Source organism: Rhinolophus ferrumequinum, chromosome 7 (genome assembly GCF_004115265.2).
Source record: "Rhinolophus ferrumequinum isolate MPI-CBG mRhiFer1 chromosome 7, mRhiFer1_v1.p, whole genome shotgun sequence".
NCBI classification, from domain to species: domain Eukaryota; kingdom Metazoa; phylum Chordata; class Mammalia; order Chiroptera; family Rhinolophidae; genus Rhinolophus; species Rhinolophus ferrumequinum.
In genome coordinates this window covers 85,897,465-85,919,748 of record NC_046290.1, presented here as the reverse complement: position 1 = coordinate 85,919,748, position 22,284 = coordinate 85,897,465, and the positions used below count along the sequence as shown (strand labels likewise).

Sequence of the window (22,284 nt, the reverse complement as noted above, 5' to 3'; positions counted from 1 at the left end):
TCTGTCCATATTTATATGGGTTTATTTCTGGGTTCTCAATTCTGTTCCATTGGTCTGTGTGTCTGTTTTTCTGTCAATATCATGCTATTTTGATTATTGTTGCCCTGTAGTACAAGCTGAATTTAGGGAGTGTTATACCTCCAGCATTGTTCTTTCTTAGAGCAGGTATTTTTTGATAAATATGGGGTTGGGTGAATTGCCCCTAAAATTAGTCTTAATAATTTGTTATAACCATCTAGAATCTGTTCTGAAATAAGGCAGTAAAATTAAATATGCTGGAAATAGAGGTGCTAAGCTAGTGTGACCCTGTCTGCCACTCCCACGAAGCCCTCATTACTTTTTGACTCTAAAGAATAAATAACTAAAATGGATTAGTGACTGTACATCTAGTATAAATAGATAGTTGTATTTATTTTTATTTACATTTGTGCGTTCTTTTGAGACCATTTTCATAGAGTTTATTTTGATTCCTAAAGTGCCCCTGTGAAACAGCTAAGGCTAGCGTTCGTAATGCTGTTTTATGGATGCTGCCACTAGAAGATCTTGGTATCATTCTTAGGCTCGGATTCCTCTCAGGACATCAGCTTCTGGAAGAAGGGGGGAAAAAAATCATTGTATCCTCCAAATGAAATCTTTTTCTATACCTGATTTTAAATAACTGTAGATGTTCAATTGTGAATCCACCCTCAGATAGTTTGAAATTTTCCATTTTATTTGAAAACTATCTTTTGGTTTTCAGAGACCATAGTAGCATGTTTTTAATGTGTTGGTTTAGCCATGGGACAAGGCTTGTAAACATGTGCCACTGAGGTTATTGGACACAGTGCATGCTGGGAATGACAGACATAGCTACCATTTGTTGAGCGTTTGTTATGTGATGGGGACAATAAGGGCTTTAGATGGGTTATCTCATTTGATGTGTGTTACATTAAACACGAGTCTGTAATCCCCACTTTAGGTAAGGAAACTGAGACTTAGAAAAGTTAATTAAAACTTTAAGATTGTATAGCTAGTAAACAGAAAATCTGACAGTCAAACACAGAGACTGCACTGTTGTTTATTACACTCTGTTAACTAGTTCAAAAGCGTTACTGGGACACTTGGCATGAGATACTGACCTGTCATTCTTTGCAAAGGAGCTTCTGGAATGACCATCTTAGTTGACTCATTCACGACTGGACTTCTGGATGAAAGAACTCCATGTTTCTGGGATTGCGTCATTATTGCTAGTCCCCAACAAAATAAGTATGAGAACATTCATTGTTTCGTCTAATTCATTCACTTATGAAGGAACAAGATAAAATATCCCGATTTTCAAGATTAAAATGTTATCAAAAACACATTGCAAGATGTGTTACATAAGATGCTTAAGTTTTCTCTGTTATAGGAGTAGAGAGGTGTAATTTATTGACAATGTTTTTGTTGTTGTTATTGTTTTTTAATTCACTTGTATGTAAGCTCTGTGCAGGCAGGTCTTACCTGTCTTGGTCTTCATTATATTAATGTTGAGCCCAATGGCTGGCATTATAAAGAGATATTTGATAAATATTTATCGAATGTTTTAAGTTAGAATTGAAATATGCCTTCTTGTGTCTCTGTACTGGGTTATTACTCCTGGGTTTTATTGGGAAAACTAAGAAATAGTTGGTACCTTATGTTTTTTTGTTTTTCCTTTTCCGTCATTCAGAAATGGTTGTGTGTGCTTACTTTTTATTCCCTACACTTCTTCCTACTCCCTGCTTCCTTTTCTCCTTTTCCTGCTCTCTTCCAACATTCCTCCTCCTATCCCTTCTCCCCATCTCCATCGACTTATATTAGAGTCCAGGGGTGGACCTGTGTCAGCTATTGAAAGCACAGTTGACCCTTGAACAACACAAGGGTTAGGGGCGACGACCCTGCCCTGCACCTTCAAAAATCCACGAATGACTTTGACTCCCCCCAAACTTCATTACTAATAGCCCAATGTTGACTGAAGGCCTTACCAATAACATAAATAATGGATTAACATGTATTTTGTATGGTATATGTATTATATACTGTATTCTTACAATAAAGTAAGCTAGAGAAAAGAAAATCATAAGGAAGAGAAAAATACATTTACAGTATTTATTGAAATAAATCTGAAGTCGACCCCCACAGTTCAAGCTGGTATTGTTCAAGGGTCAGCTGTACAGGTATTTGCTATTAATTTGCTTTTTCTGTAAAGAGACAATAGTATATACCGGGGATACCAAAAAACTGTATGCAAGGGGACACCTTGGTCAATGTTGCTCAAGCAGTAGTTCGCCGTAAACAGGAGTGTCTGGACGCTGATGGTAACCACTTTAAACACCTTTTATAATTGTAGAAGTCACATGTGACTTGTATTTATCTTTTGTTATCAGTGTATATATTGAGTATTACAATTTTAATAGTTTTCCTTTCTTAAAATGTGTACACATTTTTTTTTTTTTTGGCACCTTCTGTATTTTAAGCTTTGTGGGCTCAGCTGCAACAAGGATATTATGTAGGTAATTACGTAATGGGGCGAGAAAACAGTTTCTACAGATTTTTTTTAATTTATCAAAATTAAAAAATAATGATAGTAATTGAGTACAATTTGTAATACAGATCTTCTAATGAGAAGAATCGAATTCTCTTTTTATAGGGAATGGTGATAACATTTCACTTAATATGGATTCAAAGTTAGAGGTTGCGATCATTAAATTGATAGTAAAAATTTGTTTGTAAAAAAAATTCTTAAGACTGTATAAAAAAGGGTCATTCGCCAACCCTTGAACCAGACAGTGGACGAAGAGACATTCCAAGCAGGGTAAACGACCCTTGATTCTTCCTCTGTAAAGGCTTATTGCTCCTAGCCTGGAAAGGGCAGGTGTTCTTATTGGAGGCAATGGGATATGTAGTCTGTGCAAAGGAAAATAGGGAATGAGGGAACTTATTTTTTAAAGGTAAGAGAATAAGAAGAGAGAAAGGAAGGAGAGAGAGTTATCTCTGTCCAGTGCTGGCAGTGATTCTCCAGGGCGGGTACTTCGGACCCTGCTGTGTGTCATTCTGGGAAGGACAGGATCAGGTGGGGTCAGCTTGAAAAAGCATATCCAGGATACCCCTTGGTTTTGTGATACCCAGACTCCTGAAGCAAAGGCCTCATTTTCTTCGTGGATGCCAGTGACAGAAAAAGGTGGAGGGAGCTGGCATTTGGGGGTGGAGTCTGGATTTTCAAAGATCAAGTCCACTCATGGAAAAGCGGTAGTTGCAGCCTTGGGGTTGCATCATTATTTCTTCACCTAAATTGAAACAGAAGATTCCAGGGAGGTGTAGGGGCCACACGATGGGGCTGCGAATGGCTGTTAGGGTGAAATTAAGGGCTACGTTAGGAATTGTGAGCCGTGAAAGAGCTTGCTCTGCAGGTAGGTAAAGGGTAGGGAGGGACCCCAGCCGGACTTCCCAAGGGTGGCGCTCTTCCAGGCACTGTCTCCTCTGGGCTTCTCCTTGGTTTTGGACACCAGGTCTCTCAGATGACTCTGCTCTGAGATCTTTCTCCTGGTTTGCTGTGACTTAACAGCCACTCCTTCTCCTCTCTTTCTGCCCCATCAGTGTTGGGACATATAGGGTTCTGCCTCTTCTCTTCATACTCTTCACATTTTCCACTCTGCTGGCGTCACCACTTTCTCTATGCCACTGACTCCCCTCTAGGCTAGGTAATTCTCCTGAGGTCCACACAGTTCTACCCACCGGTCCAATAGACATCACCTCCACCCATCCTTCCTATCTCAGGGAAAGATGCCCTCACCAAATGGAACAGAAGCCTGGGACTCCTCTTTCAGTTTACTTCTTCCCCCACCTTGCTGAGAGCGTCTTCTCTCCCCATCCCCACCACAGCTGCCATCTGCAAACTGCTGTAATGGCTTCCTAACTGTCCTCCTTCCTCCCTCCAGGTTTACCCCATCTTGTCTGTTTTCCCCGCAGCTTCCTGTGTGTTTTTTCACCAAAGGAACCAACCGTCCTGTCCTCCCATGCCCCTATTTTAAAATTCTCAGTGCTCTCTTCTAATTTTGCAATAATGTCTCCCAAATTCTTAGGCTGATCTGGGCTCTTTTCGAGTGCCTGATTCTCCAGCCCAGCTCTCTCTCTTATCCCCGATCCCTTACACGTTGAGCCCCTTAACTGACTGTGCTGTCCAGAATGGCTCAGCTCTGCCTGTACCTCCCATCCCTTCCCCTAGCTCCTTCCTGCACTTCCTTAAGATCCATCTTGCACACTCCCTGCCCTGCCCTTGGTGCTCCCACAATGCCCTGGAACTAACCCACCACTTCAACCCTGACCACACACTGCTGTATGGCCACTGCTAGTCCCCTCTGTCGCCTCGGGGCCTCTCTGGGACTCCTGCAGCGATGCTTGGCACATAGTAGCACCTGGCAAAAATTTGCTGGATGAGGAAATGACTTCCCAAGGAGAGGCGGCTTTAAGCAGCAGCAGCCCTTATAAAGAAGAGGGCATGGGATCAATACACTGTCCCCCTGTCACACAAACTACTGTAGGTCCTAATACCACCCTTGACCTGTTGATTTTAAGACCTCTGCATGAGGAGTTGAAATAATAGTTTTAATCCCACGCCTTCTCTCTTCTGCATTAGCATTTGTTTACTCTTATTCTAAAGTGGAATGGCTTGGCATCTTTTTATTAAAAAATCATTTTTTTAAAAGAAATTGTGAAAGTAGTACATATGCATGTTAAAATCCATGCAGCACAAAAGGCTATAAAATGAAAAGTGATTCCCCTTGCATGTTTTTATATGGATAAAATTTCTGGAAGGACGCATAAAAAACTGTTAGAAGAGAGGTTCTCCCTGGGGAATGACCTATTGGCTTTTATAGTCTGCTCTGTTCTCAGGAGGGGAAACAGAATTCTGGATTGTGAGCAGCTTTTTTGTGGAGGCTTTTATGAGAAGCAACTTTTATAAGTTTGAGTTATGGTACAGAAGTTGGTAGAGGTCACGACACTCCCCGTTAGGATATCCTAGGTCCTCTTGTTAGGATATCCTAGGTCCTCTTGTTTTGCTCCTGATCCTGAGAGGTGACTTATCTCTTAAGACCTCAGTTTCCTCAGTTTACAAAATCAGATGAGAAACCTCACCCTTGCTTTTGGTAGAGCTGTAATGAGAATGAAGGTGAGTGTCTCCAAGGTGCCCTTGAAATTACATATATAGGTGGCTGTAGGAGCTCTAGGATTTTACCTCTCTCTAACCGCCCATCTCTGTGCTAAGCGATGCAGAGCTTTACTGAATTGTTTAATTTGATATGAAATTAAAATTCCAAAGCTTTCATTAATTTATTGAGATTGATCAGTATTTAGAATTAGCATTTGGGAGGTCTGGAGGGAAAAGGGAAGGACAAGATGTTTATGCTCAGCCTCTTAGACATGTATTTATGTGAGCAGTGTTTAGATTTGCAGGGAAGAGAGTGAATGCTACCAAGACAGTGTGCTGGGCGGGGTCAAAATGACCCCCTTCTGTGGCTGACCCACCATGCTTTGGAGAGGCACCCCTGGGTTCCCCAACGTGTGACTCAGGCGCTTCCTTGTTATTTCATTTGTTATGACCAGCATGTATTGTGTTGATAATTCAAATGTCTAAAATTTTAGTTGAAAATACTCCTTTTAGGTATGCAAGTGAGATTCCCTAGTATAAGGTAAAGAAATGAGGATTAAGAATAAGGTGATCCCCCCGCCAAGCAGGCTTTTTTCCCCTTTTTTTCCACTCTCCCTCATCCCTTCTTAGAATCATGTCTTGTCCAGAAGGGTAAGGGTAAGAGGCCTTCAATCTTTCCCTAACTTCAGCCTAATTTCAAGGAGAAATTAGGGTCATGAAAAGACGGGCAGTGTATTGCAGTCCAGATCTACTAAGGGACTCAATATTTAGAGGTTTTGAAGTGTAATTTGTTCATCAGTATCAGTGCATCCATGTTAAGGAAAATCCAGAGTTAAAAATCCAGAGTTTAACTGTTGAGCTGCTTCTTAAAAAGTTTCACTCTTAAGGGTTGGGCACCAGGTCCAATTGATATAGCAATGGGATTGCGTGAACTTTACAGGAGTTCACCTTTATACAAAGTACGTAAAGGGACTCATGAGGAGGATTAATCCAAGAAGACAGACTCTTTTTAGTACCTTTAGAACAGTCTCCTTTCTTTATGGCTAGTTTTTGTTTTTTAAAGTGTCTTTGGAAATAGACAGGATGAGAGGAAATCAGACAATCCTTATGAACGAGATATGAAAACACCGACCATTTACTGCTACTATTTAAATAAGGCACGCCCGGTAGTCTGAGCTCTGGAAGATGTCAGCGGCACTTTTAAAACAGATGAAGAGTCTGGCTCGGCATAGGACACTTTTTTTTCAAAGAACACAAATGAGGCTAAGTATGTGACAACTGATGTGCTCTGCTGGAAAGGCTGGAGCCCCTACGTCCCTTCCACCTCCACCAGTGCCACTTTCCTGTGGAACTCGACACGGGTGAATTTGGTTTGACTTCAAAAAAAATTAAGATACTGAGTTGAGTAGTTTAATGAAACTCCATCTTTACATACTCAGTACCTTTTCTTTTGCTTTGAAAAAGTGTCAACATTAGACAATGAAGTTAAAATAGTCACTTGTTTAAAGTACATTTTATGCATGTGGTCAGGCCATTTGTGCCTCCGCTTTGTAACCTGCGTGTAGGGCCACTTCTGGAGTCAAACACTAATAGTTAGTGATCCCCAACCCACCACCCCTTCCCCCCTCCTGCAGCGTAGAGACCCTGGCCTGGCTCTGAGCGTGGACTGGACCCTAGATTTCAGGCTGGCTGGAGTCCTGGTTGGAAATGGAAGCATTCATCTTGGCCCCACTGGCCTTGGGGCCAGAGCCCTAGTCAATCCCCAGGGAGACCTGCTAGGTCTAAGCCTTTAAAAGCCCTTGAGCAGCTAAACCTTTGGTTTTTTACTTAGGGCAGTCTCTGGTCTTCACACCTGGGAAAGAGAAAGTGGAAATAATGGTATAATTCCCAGTCGTTGTATATACCGGTAGTTGTAGCTTTTGGAATTGGATGATTTAAAACAATCACAGCAAAACAAACCTGAGCTTTGGTTTTGTGAGGTTTTTACATGAGGCTTTTGAAGGGATTGCAGTATTTGCTTGGACACGCGAGGGGCACCGTCCTGAACTATGTGCACAAATAAAAGGTGGTACAGATGGGCGTGGCTTCTAACACAGAGAAGGGTCAAAAAATTACCTTGGGAGGAAGGTTTCTTTCCATCTTGTGTTCTATTTTACTTTGAGAAGAGTTTGCTTGTGCTGTTACATCAACGTTGGTTCAAAGTCTGGCTCGGCTGCGGACACTGAGTGACATTTTAAAGTTGCTTTTCTCAAGTTTCTTATTTTTCATCTGTAAAGTACTTTCCTCACAGTCTCGTGTGAAGACTGAATGAGAGAATGCACACTATAACGTAACCCTTCCTGTGTTACATGTGTTGAACAGTAGCTGCTGATTGTTAAAACTATTTTTTTTTTTTTGGTAAGTCCACAGACTTTGAAGTCAGAGGGGTTTGGCCTTGAATTTCAGCCCCTTAGATAAGTTGTCCATCCTCTGAGATCTTCAGTTTCTGCCTCTATGAAATGGGGACGTTGTGAGAGTTAAATGGAGGACATAGAAAACGTGTGGTGCCAGGTATACAGTAGGTAGGCCCTTAGTAAGAATTTGCCCATGTCGTTTTTCGCAGAAAGCTTTAAAGCACAAATTGCTTTTGATCCTGTCTCCTAATTCTCTTTAGGAAAGAGAATTAGGAGTGACTGAAATACAGTTCCAGATTTGTCCATCAAAGATGGAGAAAAGATGAGTGCGTAAGGAAACAGTTTTCTAAGCTTCCCTTGCTTTGCTAATGAAGCAGGGATGTAAGACAGAAAGGGCGGTGAAACGGAAAGTGAGAGATTGCGGCAGTGGTCACCTCTAAAGAGCTGTGATTTCCCCTACACGAAGAGCAACCTCTGTCTAATGCTTTTTAAATTAAAGAGGTGACTGTGGGCAGTCTCATAAAACAGCCAAATACCAGGATATGAAGAAAACGTGAGCATTAAGTCATTGTGCCCCGGCGCGCTCCTAGAATGTAAAAATATTGACTGAGCAAAATAAAACACCATTCCCACCCTGGTTGTTGGCGATCTGAGAACCCCCGGATTGAGGGGTTAACAGCAAGATGAGCTTGGAGATTTGTGGCAACAGATGGAAGAAACCTGGGGCGCGCTCCCCTGCCCTGGGGTGTGAGAGGGAATCTTTCATCCAGGCTTGCTTGTCTCCCTGGCCCTGAGCTTCTCCTTCTCCCTCCTCCTGGCAGCACTAGCTGTCCCTACAGTGGAGCCACCTGACTGTCTCTTTGTTGGGTCTGAGCAGAGCAGGAGTGCCCACTGGAGCGCCCCAGCCCTGCCCTGGCAACCCTTCCTCATTGGCTATCAGTTTCCAGGTACTGGAAACCATCACTGGCTGACAGAGTCACTGCTCCAGCCATGCAAAGCCGCCACCACCAACCCTCCAGCTTTGGAGCCTTCCTTGTTCATCAGCACTCAGGAAGCCCTTGAAATAAGGTGAACAGAGAAAATATTGCCAGAATATCTCTGCAGACAGCCAGCCCCCCCACTCCCATCCTCTGATTACACACACTAAGTGCCGCTATCTGTGTAAATAACCTTCTCTTCCCCGCCTCTCTCTATTCTCCATGCTCCCCCACTCCCATGCTCTTAGGCTCTCTCGAGTGATAAATAGCCAGGCTACTGCTCAGCGTGCACCAACACCTGGGAATAATCATGCAAAAATAACAGTGAGAGACTGCCGCGCGTCTGTTCTTGACATTAACTTTCCTCAGTTTGACAGGCTGCCATCACCAGCTGTTAGACTTATGGGTCTTTTTTTTTTTTTTTTTTTTTTTCCTTTTCCACTGGAGATGGCTGCTTTCCTGCTTTTCCTCTTTTGGGCTGCAATAGGTTATATCAGTGTCCCATCAAGATGACAGAAAAGAGCTTTGACAAAGGAACAGTTACTAACCCCAGCCAGTTCTCCATTCTTATCTTTTATTCCAGTGATCGGTATTATTAGACTACTAATTCCCCAACGATTTTTAAATGGAGTATCTGATTATGACCAATTTAGGGAACTTCCCCCCAGAAAGATATTCATAACTGCCTCTCTTAAAAATTGCCTTTTGAAAGTAGCGAATCCTAGCATTTGGCCTTATAGGGCCAAAGCACCTATTGATTTCTTTGTAGTTTACGTCTCAAGTATATTTGTAATAATGATAATAATATTGACAATGGCAATGTCTTTTATTTATTGAGTGTTACTCTGTACTGGGCCCCGAGCTGACGTTGCCTGTGTGATCTCATGTAGTAGTCACGTTAGCCAGAGGTGTCATTTTCATCTTACAGATTAAGCCACTGAGTCCCACAGAGATCCAGAGACTCGCCTAAGGTTATGTAGCTAAAGGCAGAGCTGGATTCCAGCTCCAGAGATTGACCTTGCCCCAGGCCGTCTCCCCCTACATGCTGTTGTTTGCACTCAGGCCACCCTGGACAGCCCCTGGAGTGTGGGTCCACAGTTACAGTTGTAATTTTGCTGTATTTGGATGATTATTGATTAGTGCTACAGTCTTGCCCACTCTTGTTTTGCTAGCAGGCTGCACAGTGCCTGGCACACAGCAGGTGTGTAGAAATTATTTATTGGGTGGATATGTGATAGAGTTTAGGTGAGTAAAAGGAGCCTTTGTGGGGAGCAGTGTATGAAAAAGAGGTGCAACGAGAGATTAGTGGAAGGAGGTTTTGTCGGAGTGTAGGATTCATCGGGACATGGTATAAAATGGGGGTGGATTATGCTGCCAGATGCCAGTGTATGAAAGGAGCAGTATTTCTCCAGGCTGAACTTCTCAGGGTTAAGCCCTTTTTCTTATACTTTTAACACACTTTAACTGCACTTACCCATGCATTTGAAGGGGATTATAGATTTATGTTAAACATAGTAGGATATAAAAAGGAGCTTTGTAAGGTTGCCTGAAGGGTTAGGGAACTGTAATATCAGACCAGGGACTTTTTTTTTTTTTTAAGCCATTGTTTACTGAGCTAAGCACTATGCGGAACCTTCACTTAGCTTGAATTATCTCACTGAGTCTTCACCGCGACTCTATGTGGGTAATTGTTATTTTTGCTCCCATTTCTTAGACCCAGACACTGAGCCAGGTAACTTGCTCAGAGTCCCACACAGCAAGTACCGAGAGGGCCAGGATTTGAACCCAGCGCAACCCGAGGCCTAGTACTGTCAAGTCCAATGCGGCCTCCTCTCCGGAGAGAGTACTTGTGAGAACTGTTGCTGCCCTCTGTATCAGCGAGCTTCATTGGTTGAAGAAATTGTGGTTCAGTGTAAGGATCAGTGACCTGAGAAATGAGGGTGCAGTAGAGTTGATCTTTTGTATAAAGCAAAAGTAACTGTTGAAAACCCTCAAAAATTCTGCTTTACATATGGTACATGTGGCTTTGTGTTAGACACCATGAGATACACAAGAGAATTGAAACGTTTTTGGGGGGAACATCTCCCACTGGGAGTGTCCACGGGCAGAAAGAATTGTCCACACTCTGAATGAGTTCCATCCACCCCTTTTGTCTCATGTCTGTTAAATCCCTACTGTAAAGTTTCTGGTTGTAGAATGCCGCTCTTTCGTACTCACCTGGGCTGCCATTAGAGAGGTTTTTGCCCTTGCACAACTATGGGCTACATTTCTCTCTAGAATGAGTTAGTTGGGCTAGATGACCTTATATCTAAAACATTCTGTGACTGTCTCCGGGAAAAGCTAGGAGGACAGACTCTGCTGCCTGGGTCTGGGCTGGTGACCGCAGGCTGAAGGGAGGCTCAACCCTCCCGGTTGTTGCTACGGGGAATGTAGGCCCAGTGTAGCATACTTTTCAGTTATTATGTTAAGAGATAGTGCAAATTCATACATTTCCCTAATTTTTTGTGTTGGCCAAAACATTGGAATATTTTTAAAAGTAGCATACCTGCCAAATAAAACACCTCTGGGAGTGGCTGTAATTCCCCACCCTCCCTTCTCATTGGGGATTTCTAGGGAAGCGGGATCCCCAGTAGACCACATGGGTGGTCTTTGTTCTCCCTTCCAAATCCTAAAATCCCAATGGAGACAAGTTCCCTTGTCTCCAATCACTGGTTGTAATGATCCCTGGCCTGTGGGAATGGTAGTTTGGAGCTACCGTGAGGAAGCCAGTGCAGTGGAAAAACTAAGAAATTTAGTCGTGTAAGTCAAAGAGTAACCTTTAAAACTATATTACCTATAGAGTTTTCTTATCAAGTTTTAAGGGTTTTAGACTGTTATCACATTGGTGGACTGTTTATGATTAAGTTCATATTTATAGTCAAACTCTCATTTTAAAACATGTGGGGACAGGGCTCCAGTGTCCCTTCTCTATCAATGTCATCAACTAAAGTTTTTTTTCATTGCATTTGGAGTATGTTAATGGACATAAGCACATTGAACTTGTGAGTAGGCCCAGGATACCATGGCCTCGCCACTCAAGCCATCTAGATTCTTTAGAAATTTGATGTTTGGAATCACATACATATCCCAAATAGTATATGAATGTATGTATCTGTATGCAAATATATTCATAAGTACAGTTATACTTACATAAGGATTTAGTCTAGAAATTCTGTTGTGATATGATTTGTTACCAATACATTTCCCTCTTGAGGAAAATGGGCCTCTGTGAAGTTAAATGATTTTCCAAAGTCATAAGTTTAATTAATGTGTCAGAGTTGGGGGCCAAAGTCCTAGGGTCATCATGCCCTGTCCTTCTAACTTCTGTTGCACACATGGCCCAATTTTTAAAGATCAGGATTTTTAAATCAGAGAACTGATGCTCTCTAAGACTCCTCACCTCTTTTGTTTCATTTCATTATCTTGCTTATCCAATTGAAGCTATATTTGTTTCTCTTAGAATTAATGTAGGCTGTCAATCAAGTGCTATAAAGAATAGTTTGAGGATATTGTTCTATTTTGTTTCTTTCAGTTTATATGTGTAGCATCAAATTACAGTCAATTTACAACTAACTATACAAATTAAGAGTTTGTTGGGACACATGCAAAAAAAAAGTGCAGTAGCCGGTTTCTAATTTTCCTTGGTCTTTGTTTTTAATTCTAGAAAGCCATCCTGATCTCACACATTGGGTCCCCTTCCCTTCAATTCCCTCCCTCAGAGCTCCTTCTTCATTTGTCAGCCCAGTTTTAAAATAGGAACTATCAGTGTGAACTTTGATCCACATTAAGCTGTATTTACGTGAAAGCATAAATCACCAGATCTGGGGTTTGGGACTGTTAAATGCTTTTCTTTCTTGGGCTCTGTGATCAAGAATGAAGAACAATAAAAAGCATGGAGCAAAAGAAGTTTTATGGCAGCTCTGAGAGCAGGAAATTAAGTTTCTGTAACATGCAGTTTGGATGAAGGGCTGTTCTATTGCATCTTGGATCACTCAGGCAAGTGAACGTCAGTTTATCATTTTAGTGAAATGCAAACTGTAGAAATAGTTCCTACAGTCATATGAACAAGGAGCCCACACAGATGACTGCTTCAGCTGTTTAACTCGAAGCATACTTCCTCATGTGACTTATCTTGAAATGCACTGTGTGTGTGTGTGTGTGTGTATTTCTTTTTTTTTTTTTTAAACAACTAAGACTGGATAATATTGTGTCTGTAGAAAACGTTGATTTCTTACAAAGGTTAACTGGGGTATATGGACAGCAGACTAAGATAGCATTTTACCAGAACAACCTTCTATGTGTCTTTTTATACATATGATTTGCTAGCCCAACTGATGCAACATGCAAGGTGTCATTCCTTACATGTAGGTGGTTAAATGCAGCGGGCATCTGGAGTGGTGGTGAAGACCTGCCTTTGCATTGTTGGCTCTTCCACATTTGATAACCTGTCGGCAGGACTAAAGCTCTTCGGTAGCAGTCATAAATCGTTCTTAAAATGGGTCGAAGGACTGAATGAGTTCATTGGTGATCTGTTTGGGACATTCATGGCCTTTGGCCTCAGGATAGCCAGACTCCTAAACTTCCCATGAAGAAATCCGTTGCTGCTCTTCTCAGGACAGGGGGTGCCAAGGAGTTATTGCAGCAGCAGGTCTTGTGTTGGCTGTCAGTTCTATTTCCTGGATTTAGAGAGAGGGCTGCTGAGTCTTGGTGAAGCTCATCAGGGATCTTTCCAACTTGAACCACTAAAGGAATTGTATATTGGAGAAACTCAAATTCTGCTGATGTTGGGCAAATGTATTCATATCTCCATTTTATGAATTTTGCCAAACTTTGCAGTGGGACACTTGATTAGAAGTTGATGCTTTAATATATGCTAATAATATCTAGTTTGTATGTCTCAGTACATATAATCAAATTTATGTATTTTATATATTCAGCAGAGGAAGTTAATATATTTTAATAGTGATTTTAATTCATTATGGTTTATAAAGTACTTTGAAAACGATTTTAGTCCATCTCCTGTGCTTAGATGTTCAGTGATGTATATATGGTGTTTATTGGAAGTTTCTCCTTTGGAAAATAATGTAATTTTGAAAATAAGATTTCATTCCAAGTGGGCAATAGCCTTAATTTTGCAAAGCATATTTTATTCACATCTACTGAAGCTAAAGGTTGTCTGCTGGTGAGTTTAGAAGGACGTCGAAGGCCTGCCTATAATGCAGGAAGCTGGAGCTCCCAGATTTGCCTTGTTTGGGGTGAAAAAATAAAACGATCATTTCTGTTCTACTTTCTATTTTGGTACCATTAAAACACTCAAAGCCTATTATAATTGCAAATGAAATTTTGAATGGTGATATGTTCTAGAAGTGACGTGAACAGATTGCATTAAGAAGAACTCACAGAATGCAGCACCACTGCAGTAAGCCTGTCTGTCTTGCAGGTTGACCCCCTGTTTACAGTGCCAGCACCACCACCGCCGATTTCCAGCAGTCTCACGCCTCAGATTCTACCCTCCTACTTTTCCCCATCTTCATCCAATATTGCAGCACCGGTTGAACAGCTTTTGGTGCGGACTCGTTCCGTGGGTGTCAATACCTGTGAAGTTGGAGTAGTGACAGAGCCAGAGTGTCTTGGGCCCTGTGAACCTGGGACCAGTGTGAATTTGGAAGGGATCGTGTGGCATGAAACAGAAGAAGGTAAATACAATTTCTTTTTATATATTTCCTTGTACCCTCTTCCCATGCTGTATTTCTGTCACCTGTAAGGGGAATTTGCTTTGTGGTATTCAGAGAGGAAAGAAAAGTGGTTTTTTTCTCTGCTCTTTGGATTTTTGTTGAAATAAGGACTATGTTTGTCTTTTTGTTCATGGCTGCTTTTACTTTCAGAATGAGTCAGGTGTTCCTAAAAGTGGTTCTCCACTTTAAGTGCTAACATGAAGGACTGTGAGAAGCAGGGTGAGGGTTACCCTATCCCCTAAGAGGTATCATGGAAATGAGAAAGGGAGGTAGATCTCAAGTTCATTTTCTTCTCGGTGTGCCAGCTCATCTATCTGTCTCGATATTTTTGTGTTATTAAGGCTTATATCTACCTTCTGAATTGAGCCAGGGTTCTTGCATTTAGTGAGGGCCATCACCGTAATGGGGCTATGGCTACAGCCGCTTGGTGCTTAGAGCTAATGAAGCCAAGGTCAAAGGCTTAAGCTCCAGTTGAGCCAGTAAGTTCTCTTCTCTGGCCAGCTGGATACCATAGCACCTTCCCTGACCCTTAACTCAGCAGGCCATCTGACAAATGCAATCCATTAGTCACAGGAGAAGCAAGGTCCAAGAGAAATGGATCAGGATTAACCCTATCATTGCTATTGGAAATATAAATCAGGCATATGCCATACTGATAGTGGATCCGGACCACGGTTGGCCACATCTATAGCACATGATCATGAAGGACACAGCATGTTTCAGATGTTCTGTGCAGTTGATAGAGGCCAAACTAATTGAAAACTGAATACCAAGGACAGAGCTGCATTGCTCCACTGGGGAATGAGTAGAGTAGAAAAGGGGACTCCAGGGGAACAAAGGAAAATGAAGAACTGGGGGAAACGGTTTTTCTCTAAGCTAGACTGGTCAAGGATAAAGGAGATGGCTGTTGTTAATATCGTCTTTCAGGAGAGGGGAAGGGCAAGGATGAGCGTAACAAGAAGAGTCTGAGACTAAACGTCATTGTTTAGGTTCCTCTGTAGCAAGGGGAAAAATTAAACGCTGAAACTTAAAGAGGAGAAAGTAAAATATATGCAAAAGAAGCTGAGTGGATGGGAAAGGAGACTATATTGGGAGTAATTGTTGGGAAAGAAGTAGTTGAGAGAAAATAGTTAAAAATAGTGACAAACGGGGATGAAAGTAGAGAATAAAAATGAAGAATGAAAATCAGTGACAGGTGTAAACGTAATTATATGAAGGTAGAAATTGCTTAAGGTGTGTTAACATAGAAAAAAAAATTCTTAGAAAAATCTTTGAATTCTACATAGTACATTAAATGTACTCTTCTAGGATATATTTCATAATTAGATTTTAAAAATTGTAGATAGCATCAGTAAGGAAAAATAAAGACTTATATGAGAAGGAACCAGAGAAAGGGAATGAAAACAGTAGATATGTGGAACTCTTTTGTTTGCTCAAATGGAAGCAAGAGTCAAAATTTACTTTTGGCTTTAGAAATTTTAGGGGGCACCTCCCTCGTTGTACTTTTAACTGGAAAGCCATTTAAAACAGTACTATGCAAATACATTGGGAGGGATTGATATAAGAGGAGCTGGAATTAGAATGTTCCCATCTTGCTTGCCTGTTCAGACACTATCCAGTGCAAGGGATCCCAGGTGGGACACAAACTACTGGTTGCCTCTCTTTGGGCTGTGCACAGTTCTCTTTCCCTTAGATTTTCCCTAGAGTAGAATAGATGGATAAGGGCTTCAGGCTGGTATCTTGGTGTGAAAAGTACAGAATAAGACTCAAGACATAAGAAGGTCACCGTTAATTAGTTTAGGTGCCAATTTTTAGGACCAGAAAATGATTTGGAAACAGTAAGGGTTAATTTCCATAAACTTGAAAGTCAGATTTTCTTGTACTTAGATAATTTATGCATTAGGGTGAAGCACTGTCTTCCATTTCTTAGTTATGACTTAGTCATTATTTTATTTATTCCAGTGTAGGGTAGGATCAAGTTCCTGTAGTATGACCTCACTGGGTGGTAGACGTTGTAAAATTAGCCACAAACTTTCTGGAACAGCTGTAAGCCTTGGGTTATTTTTTACTTTGCGTAGAAGTCTGCTGGGTTTTGACTTTTAACCTTAACCTCTAATAAAAGATGGGATTATTTAGGGGGAAAAAAAAATCTGTGTTGAAAAACTTGATAAAGTTGATATGGAGTTCTTATACTCTAGGCATATGTTTTAAGAGCTTTACGGTATTATTCTTATTATTCTGATTGTTATTTTTATTATTGTTATTTTCTGAAAAATCAATCTCCTGAGTGTGGTGTACCTGCTTTTATACGCTGTGATCCATCCATCTCATCTCTGGGGATGTCTTCTGTACATTCATACGGTAGACTCATAGCTATAGAAGCTTTACACACACAATAATGGAACCCTGGGCAGCTCCGGCCTTCCTTTGCCTGCCTCCCATTTTCCTGGACTTGGAATGTGTGGATGTTTACTGTGGTGACAAGAAGGAGCTGGAGCTGCTAACAGAGTTATTCTTGCTGAATAAACTAAACTTCTGACCTCCGCAGAATTTAAGAACTCGTCTTAGTAAATAAAGGCCTGGGTCATAAGATGTGTGTTTAATATGCAACCATTTTCAAGAGCATTCCATTTGCATTTTTTCTTAGTACAGAGTGTTTAAGGCTTTTGTACCAATTTAAAAATTAAACCCACTTGACTTAGTGTTTCCCTTTCGGTAGAAACAAAGAAGGGAACAGAACAAACACATTGGGAGAGCTAAAAGAGACGGATATGGGGAGAAGGGGAGGAGAAAGTAAGCCACGGTAGTTTCCTAGTGTAAGGTTTCACTAACAAAGAGCTTCAAGTCGAGCAGTTATAAAACTGTCAGTTGCCTTTGACTAATGCCCTGTAGACTGAGTTGAATAAAACCTCTTTTCTGGTATTTTCATTTTGAGTGTATTATATAACTGGTAGTGTTTTTCACAAACCTAATTTGTTATGAGCATTCACACGTGTAAAGGTTGTAGGTGTGTGTGTGTGTGTGTGTGTGTGTGTGTGTGTGTGTTTCAAGATCCTAGAAATGTTAAGAATTTGTGTCTGCAGTGTTTGGGGAATACAGACTCTTCTTGTGACTTCTTTGGATGCCGGTTGGGGAACAGCAAGACTGGAATATGAAATCCCCACTAAATATCTAATTGTTTCTTGTACTTGGAGTTCCTCATTTGAGGAGGATACTTTGAGTCACAGACTTTCCCCTCAGTGGTACTGGCAGTACGTGAAATCCTGGTTGGCCTACGAACCAAATTGTGCTCAGGAATAAAGTGTTACGGGAGAAGTTCCCTCTGGAAATAATTAGTTGGTTTCAGATCATGCTTAATAGGAGAGAAAAACTATTACTGCATTTAGATATTTAGTTATTCTACTCTGATCTTTCTACTTTAAGGTGAATGCATAGGAGCAATGATGTATTGTACAAAATTACTCTCAGATGTTGGAAAGAATTTCCCTAGCATTTCATTCTGACATTTGGGACACACATGCCTATGTGTAGTTATTTGTTTGAAAATTTGCCCTTTTGAGGGGGTAAAAAAAATAAAACAAAGCAGACAAAACAGGGTGTATGCAACAATGCGTGTAAATTCATATTTTGAACTTGGCTTTTTAGCTCTCGTGAATGTATTTTCCTTTTGATTTTTATTGAATCGTGTTTCTGATTGGGCTTTTTTTTGCCCTGTCGGAGAACACGCTTGGTTCAGCTGTGCCCATGGTTCATTGTCATGGCTGTCATTTACCACTGTTATGTCACTCCGTCATCCCCGTCCCCTCCGTTCCCTTACTGGTTAAGTAAAGCCACTGAAGAAGAGGTAGTGAGAGAAGGAAAACTGGTATTTGCCAGTGACAACCTTTTAAACATCTACTATAGGTTATAGCACAGTGGTTCTCAACGCTGTGCCTTTGAATCACCCGGAGAACATCTAAAACATGCTAATGGCCGGGCACCACTCCCAGGCATTTCTTGGATCTGGATTGGCTATGTGGTCTGGTTTGGCGACCTGACGTTGGTGTTTTTTCCCAAAGCTCACCAGGGGTTCTGATGTGCAAACTAAGCTGAACACCACTGTCTCAAAGAGGGTGTAGGGGACAGAGTCCCAGAGAGCAGTTTCCAGGCTGTCGGCCTCACGTGGAAAGATGCTGGCTCAGTTATTAGATGGCCATCAGCTGTAACCAGTTGGCCTTCAGCCACTATTGTTTTGTATATAACTACCATGGCTACACTAGCAAGTGTGGATCCTACTTCCTGTGTCTCGCCCGGCTGCCAGTGAGAATATAGTGGTTTGAACCCCAACCTGTCGGTCTGTTGGTGTTCCTTTTCGGCCTCACTGTATCCTGCGTTCACCTGCCAGGAGCTCAGACCTGCATTACAGAGGGGATGTCCTGGTCCTTTGCTGGCTGCTTGACTTTTTCCCTTTAAGGAAGTTACATGTGTTATTACCTCATTTCCTTGGGTACCAAATGGACAGAGACACCTGTCTGACTTACGCCACAGGGTAAATAGTGCCTGACAAGATGCTGTGGTGTGGCAGGAGAGCAGAGTTGTTTAATCACAGTGCTAATGAGAAACAGGGTCCAGCTTTGATCCTGAACATGAACTCCACAGAGGTTTTTGGGGACTTAATGAACAACTAATTGGTACCACTCTTCCTAATTTATCACTGTGGTCAGGTGGACCTTACTGTTTGTTTCTCCAATGAGCCAGACACAGTAGTTTCATTTCTGTGTGGTCTCTGTTGAATTAATTTTGAAACCCAGAGTACAAAAGAAAGTTAATGAAGTAGCAAATAAAGGGTTGTATTCAGAAAAATCACTGGGGGTTTTCAGAAGGGACGATGGAAATATAAATAACAACTTATGATAGTATGCTTTTATTGAGAAGACTTAACACCTGGTGTGAGAGGAAGAATGCTTCTGCATTTCGTTACCTGCCACACTATTGAGGACTGGAAGTGTGCAGTCATGGGGAACTTTCAGATGGCTGACGTGCATGCACTCCCCATTGGTCCTGTGCTCAACAGAGATAAGTCAGCCCCAGTGTGTGCGTGTGGCAGGGGAGCAGAGTTGTTTAAGCACTGTATTAATGAGGAAAAGGGTCCAACCTGGATCCTCAACAGGAACTGCACAGAGGTTTTGAGGAGCTGAAAGAATTTGGAGTTAGTGCCACTCTGGGTATCGGCCATGAACTTCATCCTCAGCATCTTGGGCCATTTTGCAGTGTTGGTTGCCAATGAAAGTCTGGTTGGTTCCTTGAGATTCACCGCCATTGGTGGTAGAGTAGCTCAAAGGATGCACCTTCCTAACTGGTTTTCACACGCAGAAGGCAACTCAAACAGAAAATCCAGTCTGCATATTTGCTGGACCATACACCACCTTAGTAGCTCTGATTATCCTGTGTATAGTGGCAAAAAATTTTTTTTAATAAAAATAAAATTGGTTTAAGGATATATACAGAGGGTGCAAAAAAAATGTATACACATTTTAAGAAAGGGAAACTGTATTAAAATTGTAACATGCAGTATATATCGATAACAAAAGATGAATACAAGTCACGTGTAACTTTTGCAATTATAAGAGGTGCTCAAAGTGGTTACCGCCAGTGTCCAGACACTGCTGATTATGGTGAACTACTGCTTGAGCAACGGTGACCAAAGTTTCCACTTATATACATTTTTCTTTGGCACTCCCGGTATTATAAATAACTATAAAACTCACACAGAAATATTTTCTTTTTTAAGATTACTGAAACTAATGTTACCAGCTTCATAAAAAAAAAAAAAATCAGAAAGGATAAATGGAGGAAGAGTAGTCACATAGTGGACACTCCAAAAAGATTTGTTGGCTGAAGGAAAGAGTAAGGAAGGGAGCAGAGGAAGGCTTGTCCGTGACATTGTCCTGGGGTTTGTTTTACTTCTCAACTTACCTGCTTTTGCTTTCCTGATGAGGTAATGTGGCCGCCATTTGTGTGTGATGAGTGATTGTGTGTTTTGCTGGAAAGCAAGAACGTAGACAGTCACTTCACCTCTTTTCAATGTGAAAAGTGAGCTGCTCTTAGGTAGGATTCAGCTTAATATTTTTAGACCGAACATTTGTTCTTTTGTGTCATTTGTGTGTATATTTTGGTGGTGGCATTAGGTGTTAAGTCATGAGGCAGTAAGTTTTGCTCTCACTGTGTAAAGGCTTTTCGTTACCCTTTTTGGTTTGTTGATATTGTAGCTAACCTTATATGTGAATACAGAATGTAAGACATTTAAAACTAACCTTTTCTTCAGACTTAAGTATAGTAAAAGATTTAAGTGTTGTCTTATAAGATTTGTGTGTGTGGTATTGTCCTGTCTGCTTATCTTTTCCCTGTAAAGGAATTAGTAAGAACATCTTGAAAGAGTCTTAATACATTTTGACTTTGAACTGAAGATATACCTCCTAATTACAAAATGCAGATGGTCTCATTGGTTGCAAAGAATAACTGTTGGCTCCTCTGGGTTTATATTGATTAAGATAGTTCATTGATTTTTTTTTTCCTTTGGTTTTAGCCAAACTTTTTACTTATTCTGTAGTTGCTTGACATTTTTTCTTTCTAATTTTATTGGGAAATATTGGATAACTTGTGTTTTTCCAGGGTCCATCAGCTCCAAGTCGTTGTCCTTCAATGTAGTTGTGGAGGGTGCAGCTCAGCTCCAAGTCCCATCGCCGTTTTCAATCTTTAGGTGCAGGAGGCGCAGCCACCATCCCAAGCGGGAATTGAACCGTCAACCTTGTTGTTGAGCGCTTGCGCCCTAACCAACTGAGCCATCCGGATGCCCTTGACTTTTTAAAATATAATTTTTATAGCAGTTTTATTGAGATATAATTCACATAGCATACAATCCACCCATTTAAAGTATACAATTCAGTGTTTTTCAAAATGTATTCAGTTATACAGCCCTAGAACAATTAATTTTATAATATTTTCGTTACCTCAGAAGAAACCCTATACCCTTTAGCCATCATTACCACTTACCCCAAGCCCCCCATTTTATTGACTTTCATATCTTTGTCCTTACTTGATTCTTCATTGTTTTTATGCGTAAACATGTATATTTTATGTACAAGAGAAAGGACTTACTTTCTCTGTGTCAGGCGTTGTGCTGGGCTTGCTTGCAGGTAATGATTTCCTTAATCCTCAGAACAAAATGCAATGTAAGTGATTATTATCTATGGTTTAATAAAGGAGTCTTAGGAAGGGATTCACCGGTGCAAGGCAGCATACCTGGTGAGTGGAGTTTGAACTGGCGTCTGGATCTCTATCTACCTCTGCCCAGAAGTTCTGTATATGCTCTTTGGGGAGAGGGAGTAAGATGTGACATAATAAGTAGAGTTTTTATTTTTAAGTACGGAAGGATAGGACATTCTTTATAGCTCTAGCATCTGATTTTGGCAGGAGTAATTGAGTCAGCTTCAGCTGCATCGATGTACACACACCCTCCCTTTCAGCCCGCTCTGCTGTAAGCTTCTCAAGTGCACAAATCCCATCTGTTCAGATCACTGTTGGATCCCCAGCGCCTGGCAGAGTAAGGAAGGATACCATACATATTTGTTGACTGTTGAATAAATTCATGGAACAACGTGGTGTGGTCTTTATATCTGTTTCAGTTTAAGTAGTATAGCTTACTAGTCAGGTATGTGTTAGTTTTAAATGAAGTTTGGCCTAGACAATCTGGAAAAAATAGTTCCAGAAGTCTACTTTGTCACTGTTTTTTTTTTTTTTTGAAGCGTTATAAAGTTCAGCTTCCAACCTTGCTATTATTAGATCAATCTCCCCAAAAAGAGAAAATATTTGGTGTGCTTTTTCCCTTTAGTCATTCATATCCTCAATATGGTTTTTATGTGCTGATTATAAAAAGAATACATGGTCATTTTAGGACACTTGAGGGAAAAGAACCCACGGAAGTAGAAGAAAAACAATCATCTATAGTTTCATTA

At 41.1% G+C, this 22,284-nt stretch overlaps 1 protein-coding gene across 4 annotated transcripts in view; it reads left to right on the top strand.

Annotated features, from left to right (window-relative positions):
- Positions 1 to 22,284, top strand: part of ZNF608 (zinc finger protein 608) — a 104,349-nt gene that overhangs the window by 32,739 nt on the left and 49,326 nt on the right. For all 4 annotated transcript variants that reach the window (XM_033110722.1, XM_033110724.1, XM_033110723.1 and 1 more), the window contains one exon: positions 13,996 to 14,251. In XM_033110722.1, coding sequence (XP_032966613.1) covers positions 13,996 to 14,251 — 256 coding nt within the window. The remainder of the gene's footprint in view (positions 1 to 13,995; positions 14,252 to 22,284) is intronic.